The following is an 18,108-nucleotide window of genomic DNA, read 5'->3' as shown; positions in this document are numbered from 1 at the left end:
TGGAAGATTAGAGTTGCAAAGACTAGTAAAATTAGGGTTTTCCTCTGGAGGTGAAAGCACCCTCAGCCGTAATTTCTAGACACCAGAAACAGAGGTTGCTAAAGAGCATTTCTTTGGAATGGGAGCACAGTCTGTCCACCAGGAAAGCCGGCAGTGATGACACCAGGGACAAGGAGCGGAACCCAGCCCGTGCGGAGTTTGTAGGAGAAGCCTGGCTTGGCTCTTCTGGCAGAGGGTGCTCAGAGTGACCTTTCCTAGCAAGTCCATTACACGTGCAGTTCCTTTGTCACAAGTTCTCATCCTATCAGGAAGGTATCACAAACTCTCTTTCCATCAGGAAGGTGCCAAAGAAGCACTATGCAGTGAGCATTCTTGCCTTTCCTTGTTGGCCAAGAAAATCCTCTGTTTTTCCTGCTGTGTTTAAGCTCTGCTTGTTTTGTTTTGAAGCACCATTTAGGATTCTGTAATATTTAAAATCTATTAGAGGTATGAGAAACAAGTTGGGATTTTTTACATACTTTTTAAGGTAACTATTTAAGACATATTCTGTCCACATATTAATCTGAAAATACTTATCTTTTCATTTTGATACTTAGGTATTTTGAATCAAAGCTGTAGACCTCTTTTTTTCATAATGTATTTCACAAAAATTTTACAGAGAAAAAGTTCCCTCCCTTGAAAAATTGTTGATGAATTTCAGGGAAAATGCTATGAAATTTTATTTCTGCATTAGCCACTAAGCAAGCATACAGACTACAGCTGTTCATCAACTTATTTAATGCGAAGTTCAGTATTCATCTATGATTGTTTTCATTGTAAGTTGTAGGGAAATGCAATCTAAAATTATGCAAACATATAAAATTAATATTTTGAGAAATTCACTGAAGCAATTGATAAAGGAACGGGCCCACTTTCCAGATGCATTTGGTTTTCCCCTATTGGTACCTGGTTGCTTCTAGGAATGAGGTGCTTCCAGAGTGATTTTTAAAATTCCTGAGGAAAAGACCAATGATTTATTCATTCCAACACTATTTCACCATTTCCTCTTTTTCAGAAATGCACTCACATGAGAGATGCTCCGTAGCCTGTTTTGTGAACAGCACCCAGCAAGAATAAACTGGCTCTCAACCCAAGCTGGGGAATGTCATAGATCTAGTCCTATTTTCTGCCCTCATTTTGTCTTTGTAAACTCTTGAACGCTCAGTTCTCATTCCTGTGAGTGCTCAGAGCCTCCTGGGACACACTGAGGGCAGCTCTGGTATCGATGGCTGTGCAGCCACTGCATGGAGCTGCTGCATGGAGTCACTCAGGGCAGAGCTGCTGATACATGCAGAGGCATCATGCTCACTGTCTAACACTCTTCAAGTAAGAAACTCCTAATTAGAGACTAACAAGCAAGTCCCAAAGATTTTCCTACATGGAAGAACTGTATAGCTGCTGTAGACGTTTTCAGTATTCTCTCATTCTGTGGTTTAAAAGCATCCCCTTCTTTATATTAATATCAGATAATAAACACAAAAGGAACGTACAATAAAAAATGTAATCTTTATTATTTTGACGCATTAATAATGTTCTTTAGCCTCAGTTAGGGTAATAGCATTTTCCTGCATGCAGTTCACTAATACAGATTTAGTCAATAATTTTAATAAAAGTAATCTATATTTAATTTTCCTGTGTAAGAAACATAAAATGTCCTGATGGATTGGATTATACAATTTTGCTACTTTCTCTTTGTGAAAAAATATTGTGGACCCTAGATAATATTTAGAACTGTTCTAGTGCAGTATGAATGAAAAAAAATCTGTGAGTAAACATGAGAAAAGATTCAGGATTCTCTGAAAGAAAGGTTGTATCTGAAAACTTATGATGCAGGCACTGCTTAGACATTCAATTTGAACTTTAGACCATTTTCCCATCTGCAAAAATAAAAAAACAACTTAGCTTTTTAGAAGCAAATTATGAACTTATTTTGCAGAAATTATTTATATGTTGGCAAATACTGTAAAAAATAAGATCCTACAGTTATTCATTCACTTAGTTATGTCTTGTTCTCTGGAGCTCTTCTGTGAAAAAGTGCTATGGACTGAAAGTAACAAAAATGTTGTGACATTAACCTGAAGATAAAATTCAGTTCTTGTTTTATGTACATAATGCTGAAAAATAAAATAAAATGATTTTTACAGTATTTATAGTTGCTTATAAAATCCTAACATTATTTTCAACAGTTTTAGTAGTTTTCAACATCTGTACAGTTTGGATATACACTATATGCTTTTCACTGAAAATTCAGAAATGTAAAACAAATAAGCTCCTAAACAGCTGCAAAATATTGCTCAATGGTATGGAGGAATGAGGTCTTTTTGAGTAGTTTATTTTATTTAGCTCTGATGTATGGCTTCCCATGTTCAAGAATCCTGGACAGTCAAAGAAATAGCAGCATAGGCAATATAAACATGCACTGATTGCATCCAAACTATCTATAATGGTAGATAATACATTATTTTACCTGTTGAATGCTTGCACACTACACTTATTGTGGTACATATTTGATGCAATAAATGTGCTAAAGTCATTATCTGTTTGCTCAAACATGCACCACAGGTTAAAAATTATTTACATAGCAGAGGGCTTTTCGTTTACGTGTACAACATCAACCTTACTGAGAGCTGAAGATGGCTAAACAATACTGCAGGATAAAGCAGAACAACTTTATAGAGGGCTCTTTTTGATCAATTTGGTGGGCTGAGGCAGATTCATTTAGTATTCATATGCAGAAAGACATTTGACAAAGACAAAATCTGTGACTCCAGACCTAGGAAGAAGTTTGCACCTTCTGAAACTTAATGGTCTGTGCAAAAAGTAAACCATATTTACTAATTTTGTGAGTTGTAGAGGACTTTACAGGCATACTAAGACTTGTTTGAATATGAAACAACATGAATACATTAATTAAGCACCTCAAAGTCTGTTATTCCTTTCCAGAAACACTGTGCTAAAAAAAATCTGTTGTTCTTTGTGACTTAATGTTATTTTCATGCATGATCTGTAAGTGCAGCATGCCTTCATGCAAATAATTTCTGTGTGTATATTAGCTGTATAATAGAACACCTGGCCCTTGTACCTGTAAAGGTGTACTTAATTCCCTTCCCCAACAGAAGCCCCATTTACAAAAATAGTCACATATAATAAACAACATATGAATAAAAACAAGATGAATCCACCAACACAGATTTTGTAAAAATATGAAGTATGTGGCAGTTGAAATGCAAACAGTGGATAGAGTTACCATATTGTTTTATGCTAAACACACAAATACTTGGTTTCACACCCCTTTAACTGGTCCCTACAGTCTGTGTAGCCATTTTTCTCTCCTTTTCAGCAGTGTCAGCTGGTAGTGAGAACAGTAACCTCCTGTCAAGGTTGTTTCTTCTTATCACAGTTACAGTCACTGACAAGGGGTCACTGTCTTTTAATAGGCACTGACCTTTAATGTACAGTATGTTTGTAAAAATTGTCAGTTTGGCATAGACCTCCTTCAGGAGTCCTGTTGACACAAACACACGATCCTTACAGGCTATGAACTACTTTGCACATATATGATTTTTCTTGCTATTTGCTCTTATTTCTGACCATCTTTATCTTCCTTTTCATGCTTTTCTTTGACTGGCCTCATTACACGATCATAAGAAGGCGGACAAACTGCTGTTGATGCGGTTATGTCTGTTTTCTCTGTGAATGAGTTTTCATTTAACTTGTCAATAAGGATTTCATCTTTCATACCCTGACCAGCCCCACCTTCAGTTTTATTTTTGTTATAGATAAAGGAAGCTTGTTTCACTGTTCGTTTTAAGAGGTGACGTCTGTAAGCACGCTGAATAATAACAGCAGACACCTCCTCCTGCTTTCGTTTCAATGTAGTCGTAATTGGTTCATAGGAAGCTTTAGAAGGATTGGATGCCATAAACCGATCTTCCATCTGTATTCTGAGGGCGTCCATCTCCCCACTTTCCCCCAAAACACGCTTTGTGAAAGCAAACAAGATGTCAAGGCAGTGAATTCTGTCACCGCTCACCATGGGCAGATCCATTGCAATGAGCTGGACTTTGTTGGGTTTGGGTAGATGAAGAGGAGGCTCAAGTGCTGCTGCAAAATCAGACAATTTCTCAAATTCCATGAATTGTGTTGCATCAGGATCAAACTTCTCCCAGACTTCATAGAACATCTCAAAGTCATCCTCGCTCAAGGGTTCAGCGCTTTCTTCTGTAGCAACACCGAAGTTCTCCAAAATCACAGCAATGTACATGTTCACCACTACCAGAAAGGATATGATAATGTAGCTGACAAAGAAGAAAATCCCAACAGAAGGGTTGCCACAGTCACCTTTCACAGAGCTCCCTGGATGAGCCTTGTTAGGGTCACAGTCTGGCTCCCCACTGTTGAGAATTGGGGCGAGCAAACCGTCCCAGCCAGCGGACGTGGTGATCTGGAACAGGCAGATCATGCTGTTGCCAAACGTTTCAAAGTTGAACATGTCATCAATCCCAGCTTCCCTCTTGACGTAGGCAAAGTTGGACATGCCAAATATGGCATAGATGAACATGACCAGGAAGAGCAGCAGCCCAATGTTGAACAAAGCAGGAAGAGACATCATCAAAGCAAAAAGCAGAGTGCGGATTCCCTTAGCGCCTTTAATGAGGCGCAGGATTCGACCGATCCTGGCAAGCCGGATGACTCTGAATAGTGTGGGAGATACAAAGTACTTCTCAATCATCTCAGCCAAAAACATTCCTAAAAAAGAAAAAAAAGAAAAGAAAACCAAGGTACATTACCACTTAATCTCCATATCACAATAGAAATTTAGAAGCACAGTTTTAAAATTGGCAGTTTTATGTAGCAATTAAAGATTTTCTGTAGATTACACTGGCATACTTTCTGTTTTAGCAGTTATACTTAATATTTGCAGGTGCCATAAATGTTGGATGATTATAACAGTTTTGATGGTTGGTTTAGCTAAATTACAAATTAAAATGTAAAGTTGAATGACTTGGCTGTAAATCTTGCAATGGCAAAAGCTCAACATATAGCTCTGTTCAAGTAAAAGTTCACCTCCTGTTCATTTTACCTTCCTTTTAGTTTAATTAACAAGACTTACCTACTATAGAGAGAATGACAACCACAAAATCAAAAATGTTCCAGCCTATAGTGAAGTAGTAATGGCGAAGTGAAATTAATTTCAGAACACATTCTCCAGTGAAAAGGACAATGAACACGAGGTTTATCCAGTATAAAATATTTTCCATTTCTTCGCTCTGGTCATCAGTTTCTACCATCATGGTAACCATGTTAAGACAAATAAGAATCATGATGCTGATGTCAAATACTTGCTGTGTCACAAAATCAAAGACCATTCCTTGGAATTTATTCTGAGGAAGAAAGAAAAAAGAAACATCCAATACAAACTGTAATTTATTTATATTTCCTGTGAGAAGAAAGTAAAAAACCACATGCGGTAAAGCTTATAAGACTTCAATAAAATTGTAACTAGTGTACACTAGTTACTAATTGAGTACTCAAATACAACAACTTATTTTGGCCTCCTGTGTTGCATATTCATATATAAAATAGTTGTAAGTGAAAAACTTTTTTTGTTTTATTTTTGTTTTCCATTTCTGCTGACTAATGCCCTGGTTACTGACAACTTTCAATTGGCATATTTCTACTCTCCCTGTATTAATAAAACTCTTTGTAAATAGCTATTCATCTGATGTGCATAAATAATTTTACCCCTGGTCTTGGTATAGGTTTTTGTGGTTTTTTGGATCCCAGCTTTTTCATTGCATTGTAGTATTTCTTCTGCTCTTCTGTCATAAATATGTCTTGACCTCCAAAGTAAAAACATAAAATCAGAACTGGTTATAATCACATTTATATGCAGTGCTGAGAAAACTGAGTGATTCAAAAATCAAGAAGTTTAAATTGGGAAAAATCTCTTAGCTATCAAATGCATCTGTCTACAATCTAAGCATTTAGTCTAGAAATCTGGACATCCAGTACTGCAGCACTCAAAACAAGAAAAAAATATGCAAGCAACATCTTTTTATGGTTATTTTCTGGGAACTCCAAGATATCATTTCCATTACCTCTTTTCTTTTATAGCAAGAGATACCGTAAAGAGTATTTGAGATAAATTCAGATAGTCTGGGCTGCTCAATACTGTCACTTCTGAACTGTGATTGTAGCGAAACAAAGGAAAAAGACAAAATCAGGTTGTCAGTATAGAAATGTGCTTTAGGAATCTCTAGTTTAGCAATCACATTAGCATTGGGGTCCAAAGTCTTCAAGGTTCTTGAGAAGATGGATTATCAGAGAACCTTTGGAGAAACTTCGCTGAAGATTGAAGATTGGTACTATTAACAGCAAAATGCTCTCTTTTAAATCTTTTATTTTGATTAGTTCTGTGTTCTATTTAGCAAAAGCATGAACCTGCCTTTGAAGTCTGACAGTGAAGAAAAAGAAGGAATTATGGATTTTTCATATTTCTAATCAAAATCTATAGTAACCTTGTGTTAGAGACAGCTTGAATGAAAATCTATGAGACATCCCATACATCTTGAGGAAAATTTTTTCAAGATAAGAGATACTTGCAGACATCTAATTCCAGGAATGCCAATGCACACATAGGACTGGATACAGCCCATTGTTGATGACTGTGTGGGAAGCTTGAAGATGTGGGAATGCATGGACCATAAACTGGACAGGCTCCTGGACCATTTACCTCTACATTTCTACATTTACAGCATCCAGAAATCTTGCTTAGTATTTGTCATTATTAACATAAATGCAAAGAAAGTGATGCAGTCCAGTAAAGTAAAAAAAACCTTTTAATTCATAGCTACTTTGGTCCTTGAGCTTTCATTGCTTGATCTATTTACAGAAAATAATTTTAAAGGCAAGCATTTCCTACTCAGACCATCTGTACCAGTGAGATTATCTACATCTGCACTGTGAAATGATAAAAAAAAAGGTCCTGAAATAGTTACAAACCACTCCTGCTCTATAGAGTTTCAGATTTTTCAGTGCCACAAAGTAGAACTTGAATACTTGGGATCATTAAAACATCCTCTTTACTTGCATGATGTAATTATCTTTCAGCTAGCTTTTTTTTGTGTATGCTCAGAGAATAACTAAAAATAAGAAGGAAAAAACTCCAAGAAATTATGAGCGCTTTAATGTAGGGACATAATTAAGGGGTTGGATCATGCAGGAAGACTTCATGAAATTTAGTCATGAAAAAGCAGATGACTTGAGGAAGACTAAACTGGGAATTGACAAAAGAAGGATCTGTCCCATTCGCTAAATGAAAAATCTTATGACTTTAATGAATACTGCAGGTATGATGTCATCATAACATACTGGAGCTTCAATTTTGAACAAGTTATGTGGCTCCTTTCCATATATTTTACACCTGCAAATATGCATTATTTTAGAATATCTTTAGAAGAGAAATAAAACAATACTTATCTTCTTTTTTTGCTGATTGAAGTTGTCAATAATTACACCAATGAACAAATTCAGGGTGAAAAAAGACCCAAAAATTATAAAGATGACAAAATACAAGTACATATACAAGTTGTCTTCATACTTGGGTTGATCTAACACCTAAGGGGAAAAAAAGGAGAAATATGAGTCCTAAGACTTCATGTGAAAATTTCAACCAAAAAAGTGGCAACCTTGCACCAAGTGCCACCAATATTTTGTACTTGGACAATATTCCTATCACTTATATTAATATATTTTTTTCTATTCTACCTCTTGCTGATACCACCTGGCAGTTTGCATTCAGTTGCCCACATTTTGTTACCACAGAATCTCATACTCATTTTTCATTCTATTGTATGGATATATTTGCTTATTTAGGATAAATACACACTTGTAGATAGACAGACCTCAGGGAAAAAAAAGATAATTTAAAATATTTGCAGTACTTACATCTCTTGAGTCAATAGCTGCATACATAATATCCATCCAGCCTTTAAATGTAGCCTGTAAACAGTACACACCTGTTTAAGCATTCTAAAGACAATTCATTTAATAATTTCCAGCAACTCAGTACAGCACCAGGAATAATTAGTATCATTAGATTTCCAAAGTGTTTTGCCTCTTGGCTTTGTATTTAGCTGCTCATCAGATATACTGCTGTGTATCCCATTACTTTGTATTACATATGAACATTTTAAACAGTAAGTATGATTAATTTATTTCTCACTTCTAATTAACAAAAATTATAGATGGCATTTTAGTTCATCAAATCATGTCAACTGCAAGAGCTATGTACAGCTGGGTGTATAGCCTTATGTAACTGAGTTGCCACCAGTTAAGACTAATATGTAGTTCCTCTGTCCCAAGTCATAAAGGTGGAAACAAAATGGAACTAAAAATTTGATCATCTCAAAAAAGGTATTTTTCTATAATCACACTATACATTGAAAGATTTTACCTGGTTTAGCAATTCTATGTTCACTTTAAATACAATATATTTGTGCTTCACAGAGCTGGATGTCTCATACATTCTGAGCTAAAGTAGTGGAAGTGTTTCATGTGCACTGAATATTTAATATACCTCATAAATGACAGCATTTATTGAAATTTTGGAGGTATTTCCTCTGCCCAGAATCTGCACATTTTTATATTTGACAGTGAGGTGTAGATTGCTTCATCAGAATGTTTGAAACAGAAAGTAATTTACTTTGTTGTGGCAATTAGTTCCCTTTTAGATATCCCTTTAAGGCAACATCTCCAAGTAGAAATTTTTGGCCAGTTGTGCCCAAAAGTAGAGCAAAAAAAGGAAATAATTCTATGCTGTTTAATCCTCATTACAATTTTGCAAAACACCACCGCAGATCATTGGTTCCTTTATTTTCCTTGCCACAGAAACCATTTGCAGGATACAATGAGGAATGGAACACTCATCCATGTTTATTACTGTATCACCATCATCTTCAGGTTTCATTTCTAGTGGAAGTTTCAAAAAGCCTTTTTTTTTATGCAGGACATGGAGCAGTTTGGCATCACCCTAAAGTGAACTTAAAATGAGAAGAAATTATTTTCTTAAAGGAAAGGTCCTTTACACTTTTGGAACAGTGGAATACTGAAAAGAGCATGATTATCCTTAGATGTGCATGCAGTGTGCAGCAACTTTCACATCTTGGGGTCAACACAGGAAATACAAAGCTCAGGTAACTAACAGTGTGATGGTAAAATCAAAAGGTAGTAATCAGAGGACCAATAAATCAAGAATAAATCTGAAACAAGTAGCAGTCAGCTGAAGAATTTAAAGTCCTCGTGGAATACCTGGACTGCAAGGGATTAGGAGAGGTAGATAAGGTCTATTTATGTAATTACTAATATATGCTTAACTTGTTCTCAAAGGCTTTTAATGGTGAATACACCACAACCTTATAAAAAGTATGTATTCTGGCACTTCCTTTGATTATTTCTTAATGCTTACATCCTTCTGTTGCCATTTAAGACTCACTTGTCATAGCCATTACATATCTGGAGAACTCCAGGAATCACCTTCATGCAGCATCTCTTACTTTTTGCAAATTGATTGTTGCTGTCCTTCTTTTTTAGGTAGTGATCACTGTTCCTTCAATCTTCCCATGCAACTCCTGTTTTCCAGAACTCTGATCACTCTCCTTATTTTGCTCTGAGCTCTGTTGCACTGGTTAATCTTTTGCAATGGCAACTAAAACAGGATTCAGCATTTCATCTAACAAGGTCTAAATAGGGAAAGATGATTACATCATGTCTTACAGTGCTACTTTTGCTTCTGTCTTGGTACACTATTTACATTTTTTGGAATATCATGACTTGAAATGAGCACTTCAGTCTGAAACACCATGTGAAAATAATGGGCAGACTTTTACTTCAGAAAGATGATGCGGATGATGGAGTGGCACTTGTGCAAAATGTGTGCTGTTGCCTCTGATTCAGACTCGTGATCTTTGCATAGCATTCTCCAGGCAAAACAGAATAATTTTTGATTTTTTTGCAAATGTATTAGTGTAGCCTAGACTAAGTAGAGTCAATGAAAAAAGATAGACTAATTTTAAAACATTAAGCTTCACCATCACCACTAAAGTACTGCACTATAAACAAACAGCACCCTTTAACAAGTGATAGGAAATAGAGCTGAATAGAACTCAGCTGAACTGAGCCATATTATTGTTGTTTTTGTTGTTGTTGTTGTTAAAAAGGAAACTTGAAAAGAGTGTGGGGTGGAAAAATAGAAATATAACATACTGCTATCTTATGATTTCCACAATGAGGTTCATAAAACTCTAAGATACTAAAAATTTTGAAGAAATTAAGAAAGAGAGTCAAAATATCCCATTCAGTGAAAGCATTTTTCTACTGTAGATGCATAGACCTGCTTATATTTATCTGCAATGTCTTCTCTTTAAGAGAAATAAAGTATCATTTGTGTATTTTTGTATCCTGAAAGAAAATAACACAGAAAATGACCAAGAGATCAAATGATTAGTTTTCATTTTGCATATTACCATATAAAATGTATTGTATATTCTCAGTAACACTAAATCAGGAGTAATTAATTGATTTCAAAGATTACAGCAGTATAACTGAAGTCAGCATCTGTTCCAAAGGTTTTTTTTTCTGCCAAGGAGATTTCAATGACACACATTCAAATGCAGATTCAAAATGTAGTTATAAAAAACAACAAAACAAAAATCCTCCATCTCCTTTACTATTGGTAAAAAATCATAGATTTTTTTTTCCCTCTGATAAATAATTTCTTATGAAGTTGTAAGTCATGCTGGAGTTTTAACACTCAATTTCTTTACCAGAAAAATCACCATGAAGATTCACGTTCCCATTTGGAGATACAATAGCATCTTGCTTTTAAAATACTAACCTGTTGGAACTTTGAAAGTACCCTAAAGTTTAAGTCTTAGAATTCAGCTGCTGTGTTTTTTTTACCATACACTTCAAGAGATGTGTTGTCTTACTGATATTAGTAACAGTAGAGAATAATATTGTGCTTTGTGGCCGGTTTGCCACATTTTTTCCTGGTGAGCAGGATAAAAGCAGGTCTCTGGGAGATTTACTTACCAAGGAATCCAAATACTAGGTTCAAATTAAAAGGCATAAGGCCATACAATTATCAGGGCAGAGCCACATCTTTTTGTGTACACCAACCTCTTCCTCTTCACTCATTGGTGCATGACAATTGTGAAGAGAATTTCTCCAGCAGATCTGTCTCTGCTTTGATGCTTCTCTTTGGGGACAGAGAAATACTCAAGCAAGTTCAGACCAAGAAATGAAAAAAAGAATCTTGAAGATCCACAAAAAACCAATATGATCTATGCTATATTATATAAGAAAAATAATCTTACATAAGAAATCTGTACTTATATGACTGATGGCATGAATAATTCTACTCCAACTTCAAACTATGTAAGAATTCTGAAAAACAGTTTGATCAACAAAGTCCATAAAACTTGGTTTTATCAATGACATGTATTGTTAGGCTGTATTTTTGGGCAGAAAGAATTATAACATTGCTATAATACTAAAGATTTTCCACACAATAATGCCTCCCATGAGAGAAAAATATCCAGGAAATGTCAATGAAAAATTAGGTAATGTTCTTTTCCTCATTCAAGAAAGTCATTCACCAGCACTGCTGAGTAAACTCAAGAAAGAGCTTGTTAGAGAGTTCCTTTTGCTTAAATCACTATCACACATTTGCATTTTTTGAGCCCAGAATACTTCTTTCTGAAATTATCTCTCTGCTTTTGAGTGTTTCTGTGTGAAATAGATATGTTTCTTTTCCATATCACTCTTAAAAAAAAAGTTTTCCGTGATGAACAGACCCATATACAGCCAGAGACATTAAAAAAAATTTCACAGTTTCACAGTTTTTGACTTTTGTCTTTCCCAGAATAATAAGGCCCTCAGTACCTTGGTTTGAAATTCTTTTGGCTTGTTTTCATTTTGATTTTTTGTCATAAAAATAGTTCTAACTTCCATTAGTATTCACTCCAATTTGTGATACAGATAGTAAAGTTATATGGTTCCTGTTACTCAGAAAAGCTGAAGGGATTTACAGCATTCTTTGGCTGACTCAAAGGGCATGAGCCAGAGGGCAGAAGGGAGAATGGAAATAATGAGGAATAAGAGGAAGCTTTCTGTATTTATTTTCTAGCCTCCTGGCCTTGTATCAGTAATTCACGCACTGATACTTTTCACAGAAATTGTTATTAGAAAAATGATATTGACCTCCCTGGGGTTATTTTCTCAGGTCCAGCACTACTAAAAATCTCTGCCTGAGGTTGTTGAGGTGCAGAACCAAATGAATTCAGTAGAAAGGCCATTAATGCTCCCTTTAGGCAAACAGAAAGCATATCCACTTGCAACCATGGTTTTATAATCAGATTTTTCAGGCTCCGTATGTAATTTTAGGCCAACTGCTAAACGTTCAATAGCTTTATCTTTGTTTCTGACACAGTAATGTGTACCTCTAACTGAGTCATACCTTAGCATTTAGTCTTCTTTCTATTGCTGCAAGCTGTTTAGGAAGGATAGGAAAATCTAGGGCTATGATATACCTATTCAAGTCTCATGTTTATTTTGACATGATGGCTTTGGAGGCTTATTCTAGAGTTTGATCCAAAGTACTTTATATATCAAATAGAAAATCACCTTATCAGTCTTTTTTGATTGAGAAAGCAATGTAAGAATCTCAAATAGTTATGAATTGTGGCCTTGTTTTCTTGAAGGTGAAAAAACATAGATTCTCTATATTTTAATACATTAACTGAAAATCAAGCTGATACTCTTTCTCAGTCCTTGGGCTCTTATAATTCCATAACTGCAAAATAACTCCTAGTGGCTTACTTACCAAACCCTAAAAGATGCAGGGGTGATGTTTTGTTCAATGACAGAAACGCCCCTGTTTTTTCTGCTATGTCAAATAAAAAGGTCTTGATGATTTTATAAGCATTTTAGCAATACAGAAAAATTAACATTCTACTCACACAAAAAATCCTCCATCATTATGTGATGGTCTCATGCTCTTGCAAGATCTCTACATTGTAGATACTGGACAAACAGGCTTGTCCTCCATGAGAGCTAGGTCCCTCTGTGGTAGGTCTAGATGAATTTTTCCTTTGGAATTGTGGGAATGATTGGCAAATTTCTCCTCATTTGCCTCCCAAAAAATCCAATAATTTAAGAATCTAAGCCTTCATGTAAGAAAATATTTGTGTCTTTTCAATAAATAGAAAATGAAATAATCTATGTGTAGCCAAGACACTGAAATATATATGACTGCAAGTAGCTGAGGGGTGGTGATTGCAGCCAGGAAAGAAATGAACCTGGAATAATGACTTGTGTCCCAGACTAGAATAGGTTACTACTAGAAGGAGAGTTGGCAAGCTACTTGGAAAGAGTTCTATTGATGTCATATTTCTCCTGAATACCTGTAATGAAGCATTCTGACTCCCTAGGTGAGTAGACTTCATAAAGAAGGCAAAGAAAGTAAGTACTTAAAGTCTTTAGTTATCAAAATCAAATTGTGTTCAGTTCAGTATTTTATTCCTTTAATACTATTGGTCCCTCTTCACTCTTTCCTGATGTGACAGTAAAGTAAGGAATCATAATGAAAATTAAATGGACAGACTTATCAGTCACACAGGTATGATGCTGTATTAGCTGGGAGAGGCAGTTCCCATTGTTCAGAACTACTGTTTTAGACCTTGTGCAGGACAATGTCCATACCACTGCATCATGTTAATGATTTGTCTTACTGAGATTTTGTGTAAACAACATAAAATCCAGAAACTTATTTAAAAGCAATAAAAATTAAACATAAGATACTGCAGATTTAGATAGAAACCTCAAAAAAAATGCATAGAAGTTGCTGAAGGTACACAACATAGGTAAAAGTCCAGCATTTTCTTGATTAAAGCTGGGTGAGATTGGTAGCTGCTTCAAAATACAAATAGACAGTGTTGTGCCTTCAATTTTTGATATTGAAGGCATAATCTTCTAGTATCTCTCTGCATATATTTTCTTTCTTCCCTCAGATTTTGTAAATGAACTCTCTGAGGTGCTTTTGCACAGAAGTATCAGGAAAATATTTCATAGATTATAGTATCAAGTGCTATTTTTTCTTTTCTTATTTCTCTTCTGAATGACAAAGTGCTTTTTAGATTAGATCTGCCCCAGTGGCAGCCACAAAACTGAGATGAGATTTATTACCTGGAGTTCTTTGTGACTTAATTACATCAATGCAGATTTTTTTTTTTTCCCTGGAAACTGGAAAACTTAAAATATTGAGATACCTGAATACCATTCCTAGGTAATTCTAGAAACTTTAAAACTTAGAAGTAGTTAAAGGACTAAAGGAGTAATAAATAGGAAGTTGTTTCATTAGATGTCCTGAGGATTCTTTATTCATCATAGTAGACTCTACTTGCTGCTTATGATGAAAAGAATAATCAATTACCCATGTAGCAGAACTACTAAGTCACAGATAAAAATCATCAGGTAAATTTTTTGCCTCTTTGTTGCTAGAATTGCTTTTCACTACTGCTTATAAACAGGAAAAGGTAGATAAAGAGTGATCACTTACTACTTGAAGTAAAGAAAGATACCCAAATCCTACATTATCAAAGTTTACTTTCACGTTTTTCCATCGGGCACTTTGATTGTTTTTTATGAGTTCCTCGCACTGACTAAAATTGTTGATTTGGTCGACTTCAAACCTTTCATCGGTTGTGGTGTTAACACAGTAGTAGAACTTCCCAGCAAACAGATTTACTCCCATGATGCTGAAAATTAGCCAGAATATAAGACAAACGAGAAGCACGTTCATGATGGATGGAATTGCTCCTAAAAGGGCATTCACAACCACCTAGTACACAAATACAGGGGGAAAGAGAAAAGAGTATAAGCATACTTACAGCAATACATTTTTGTATACTGTTTCACCATTCCTTAATAAATGCTTAGTCAGAAACTAATACTATAAATTTTAAAGCAGCATATTAATAACTGTAGCATTGCACCATTCCTTTAAATTATTAACATTAGTACATGTAATGAAAAGAAAATAAGTGAGATAATTAAAATAATTAATAGAGAAACAAAAGAGAAGATTTGGCAGTAGTAAGATGATGCCTGACACTGACTTGTTCTAGATAAAAAAGAAAAATGTGCTAAATGAAAAATGTAGACATAATAAAATTCTAAAAATGAATGAAATTATAGCTTAAAAAATGTTTAAAGCAAAATGGCAACTTGTAGATTGGATCAACATAGTTTTGAAATTTAAGCTGGAAATACAAATGCCATGAATCTAGAAACTAAGCTCTACATAAAAGAATTGTGCGCGAATTAAAGACATCACTTTATTGCCTTATCGTTCCATGCAAGATTATAACAAAGATTAATTTCTTTGTATACAAAAGCAAGACAGGTTTGCAGTATGTGTCTACTTGAATCAACATAATTTATTTCAAGCTCCAGTCTTGTTGTTTCATGAATTAAGTTAGCAATACCCTTCATTTATCTAAAAAAGGATATAATTAGGGCTTCTGATTTTGCATTTTGAATTACTTTTAGGGGGGTTACCTTCTCAGATATTTGCAGGCAAGATGTCAATATATCTTTTGTAGAAAAAAGGTGCATTTTTCTGATATATACAGAAATTAATCACATGTGTCTGTCAGACCTATCAAAACTTCTGTGATGAGCAGTTATTTTTCCTTAAGTATCCAATTCCAGCTTCTCATTTACAAGTTATATTTTATTTAAAAGTTTACATTTTTTTCTTCTGTAAACTTTTGGGACCTGGTAGGAAGGTAAAATAAAATATGAAGTAGGATTCTGACTTTCAGTAATCTAAGTCCTGCAGCAAGGCAGGAAAGGATTGGCATGGATATTGGAGTACATTAAGTTGTCTTAGTCCATCTCTGTTCCCTGCAATATAGATACATTCTCCCTACTACCAACATAGTTGTGAGCAAGCTCAGAACTGCTCAATCTTACTACCTGTATTTCACAGCCTCTAGAAGGCCTTTGGAAGAGGAACATTGTGGTTGTGTTATTCATCACTCAGCACCCTCCTCCCCTTTTCCTCCCAAATTTTATGGCCAGCAATCAGGACCTGTTTAGAGATCTTAGGTAGAAATGTTTTCAGGGCAAATTTGCTTTTCAATTAGAACGTTTTCCTCCATTGCCAGGCAGTAGAAATGGGACCTTTCTGTAGCAGAATAATCCTTTTCTTCTATAAAACCACAGTTTTATTTTTTAAATGTAACACTTTTTTATTTTTAATTTTTTAAAAATTGTTTGTATTTTTGTGATGAAAAGATTCCTGTAATAAATCTGTTGCTATTTAGCTTCATGGAATTGAGAACAACATAAAAATTAGAAATGGAATTAGAAATTCTGAAATTTGTTCCAAGTCTGACCTGATCCTTAACACTGCATTATGCTATTGCTGCTTTGAAATTCTAGGCCAGCTAGTGTTTGTCTTTTTTTCCCCCACTCATAAAAATGTTCCAGATGTGTTACACTGATTTAATTCCTCTGTTTAGTCTTGATGAAAAACCTGAAAGTAAAGATGTCAAGAAAGAAAGATGGGGATTTAGTTCTGCAACTCAAATGAATTAAGGTTACCTCTGCTCACACAAAGAATGGTTTTGCAAAAATTGAATGCCTGTAGCAGTTACCTTTATAACACCCCTGACATCCATTGAACCACAGCACAGATCCAGAACAGGCAGCAGAATAATAACAGCAACAATAACTGTTACAACAATTATTAATTGATAATAGTTGTAGAAAAAAGGGTTTCTACAAAATGCATCAGTGCGTCTTGCACTTGATAATCTTTAGATGAACAGGTAATGCAGTCTCACCACTGAGACTATGGAAAGATCAGCCACATCTTCTTGGATAAAATAAGAGAACAGCTTCCAGCAACTGTTCCAACAATGCTTCCAACAACTTAATTCATAGAGGTCACTGAAAACCCATCAAATGGTAATAATTTTTGGTCACTACTGACCTGGCCTGGATGCGAACTGGTGACCTAGAGATGAAAGGCTCTGTATCCTATTACCAACCCCTTGAGCTATCCAGTCCCCCTGGAAGGTTTTTTAAGAAAAGAAGAAAAGAAAATTAAAACTTTTAGAAATTGTTTTCTGTTTGCATTTTTTTTCTGTTTGATTTTTCTTCTTCAACAGTGTTGAGCCTTACCCCTGTCATATTTGTAATGTAAAACTGTATTGCTACACGTTGGTCAGATGTTCGGCTGACTGTAAAGTCCTCCTTAGCAAGAGGTCTTTAATTTCTTCAACACATACCGTTGGAGGTAATTGCCTTAACAGTGTTTTTCTGTTTTACTCTTTTTTTTGGTGGGGTGTGTTTTGTTTTTTTTTGGTTGGGTTTTTTTTTGGTTTTTTGTTTTTTCGTATTTTCTTTGGGAATTAGCTGAGGTATATCAGGATAACCAGGACATTAAGTTAATATATATCCAAGATTTCACCCATACATACACAGACAACACACATAAGTTACAGCAAATGGACAGAAGAAAGGGAGAACCAATTGAAAAGTGAACTGAGTGCAGAAAAGGGGTCAATTAGCATTTTTAATGAGTTAATTTAGCAAATAAAAATTGCCATTTTCATCTTGTTGGGAAGAGTCTGTAAAAGGTTAAAAGAATGTTGGCAACTACAGCTCTTATTTTTTGTTTGGTCTTTAAATCTAGATCAGATATACATGATTCAAAATGTATTTTTTCTTTTAAAAGGGGCTGTTCTCTTGGGCCTATTTTCTGTTATTTCTTGATACAGAATATAATGCCAGTAAAGTGGAAAAAGATGTTTACATAGCCATTTCTTTGGTTTTATAAATTACCTATGCATTTCCTCAAGGCTGGGATGTTGCTGGTCAGGCTGACTCCAGTGAGCAAAGCTGCAAAAGCCCAAGTTGATTCTGCTTGTTCACCTTCCTATAGCTTCAGGTAGGTGGAACAGCAATAAGAACAAGTGAGAAGCAACATCTGATGCC

The 18,108-nt window shown here is 35.1% G+C and overlaps 1 protein-coding gene across 5 annotated transcripts in view; it reads right to left on the bottom strand.

Annotated features, from left to right (window-relative positions):
• Positions 1–1,526: 1,526 nt before the first annotated feature.
• The window catches only part of LOC129122357 (sodium channel protein type 1 subunit alpha), an 89,875-nt gene continuing 73,293 nt past the window's right edge, over positions 1,527–18,108 (bottom strand). For all 5 annotated transcript variants that reach the window (XM_077181453.1, XM_077181451.1, XM_077181452.1 and 2 more), the window contains 6 exons: positions 14,660–14,941; positions 7,990–8,043; positions 7,522–7,659; positions 5,785–5,889; positions 5,153–5,423; positions 1,527–4,788 (listed from right to left, as the gene is read on the bottom strand). In XM_077181453.1, the coding sequence (XP_077037568.1) occupies positions 3,620–4,788; positions 5,153–5,423; positions 5,785–5,889; positions 7,522–7,659; positions 7,990–8,043; positions 14,660–14,941 (2,019 nt within the window). In that variant the 3' untranslated portion in view covers positions 1,527–3,619. The remainder of the gene's footprint in view (positions 4,789–5,152; positions 5,424–5,784; positions 5,890–7,521; positions 7,660–7,989; positions 8,044–14,659; positions 14,942–18,108) is intronic.

This window comes from Agelaius phoeniceus, chromosome 7 (genome assembly GCF_051311805.1).
Source record: "Agelaius phoeniceus isolate bAgePho1 chromosome 7, bAgePho1.hap1, whole genome shotgun sequence".
NCBI classification, from domain to species: domain Eukaryota; kingdom Metazoa; phylum Chordata; class Aves; order Passeriformes; family Icteridae; genus Agelaius; species Agelaius phoeniceus.
The sequence above is the reverse complement of the archived record's forward strand: the minus strand, read 5'-3'. Positions and strand labels throughout refer to the sequence as shown.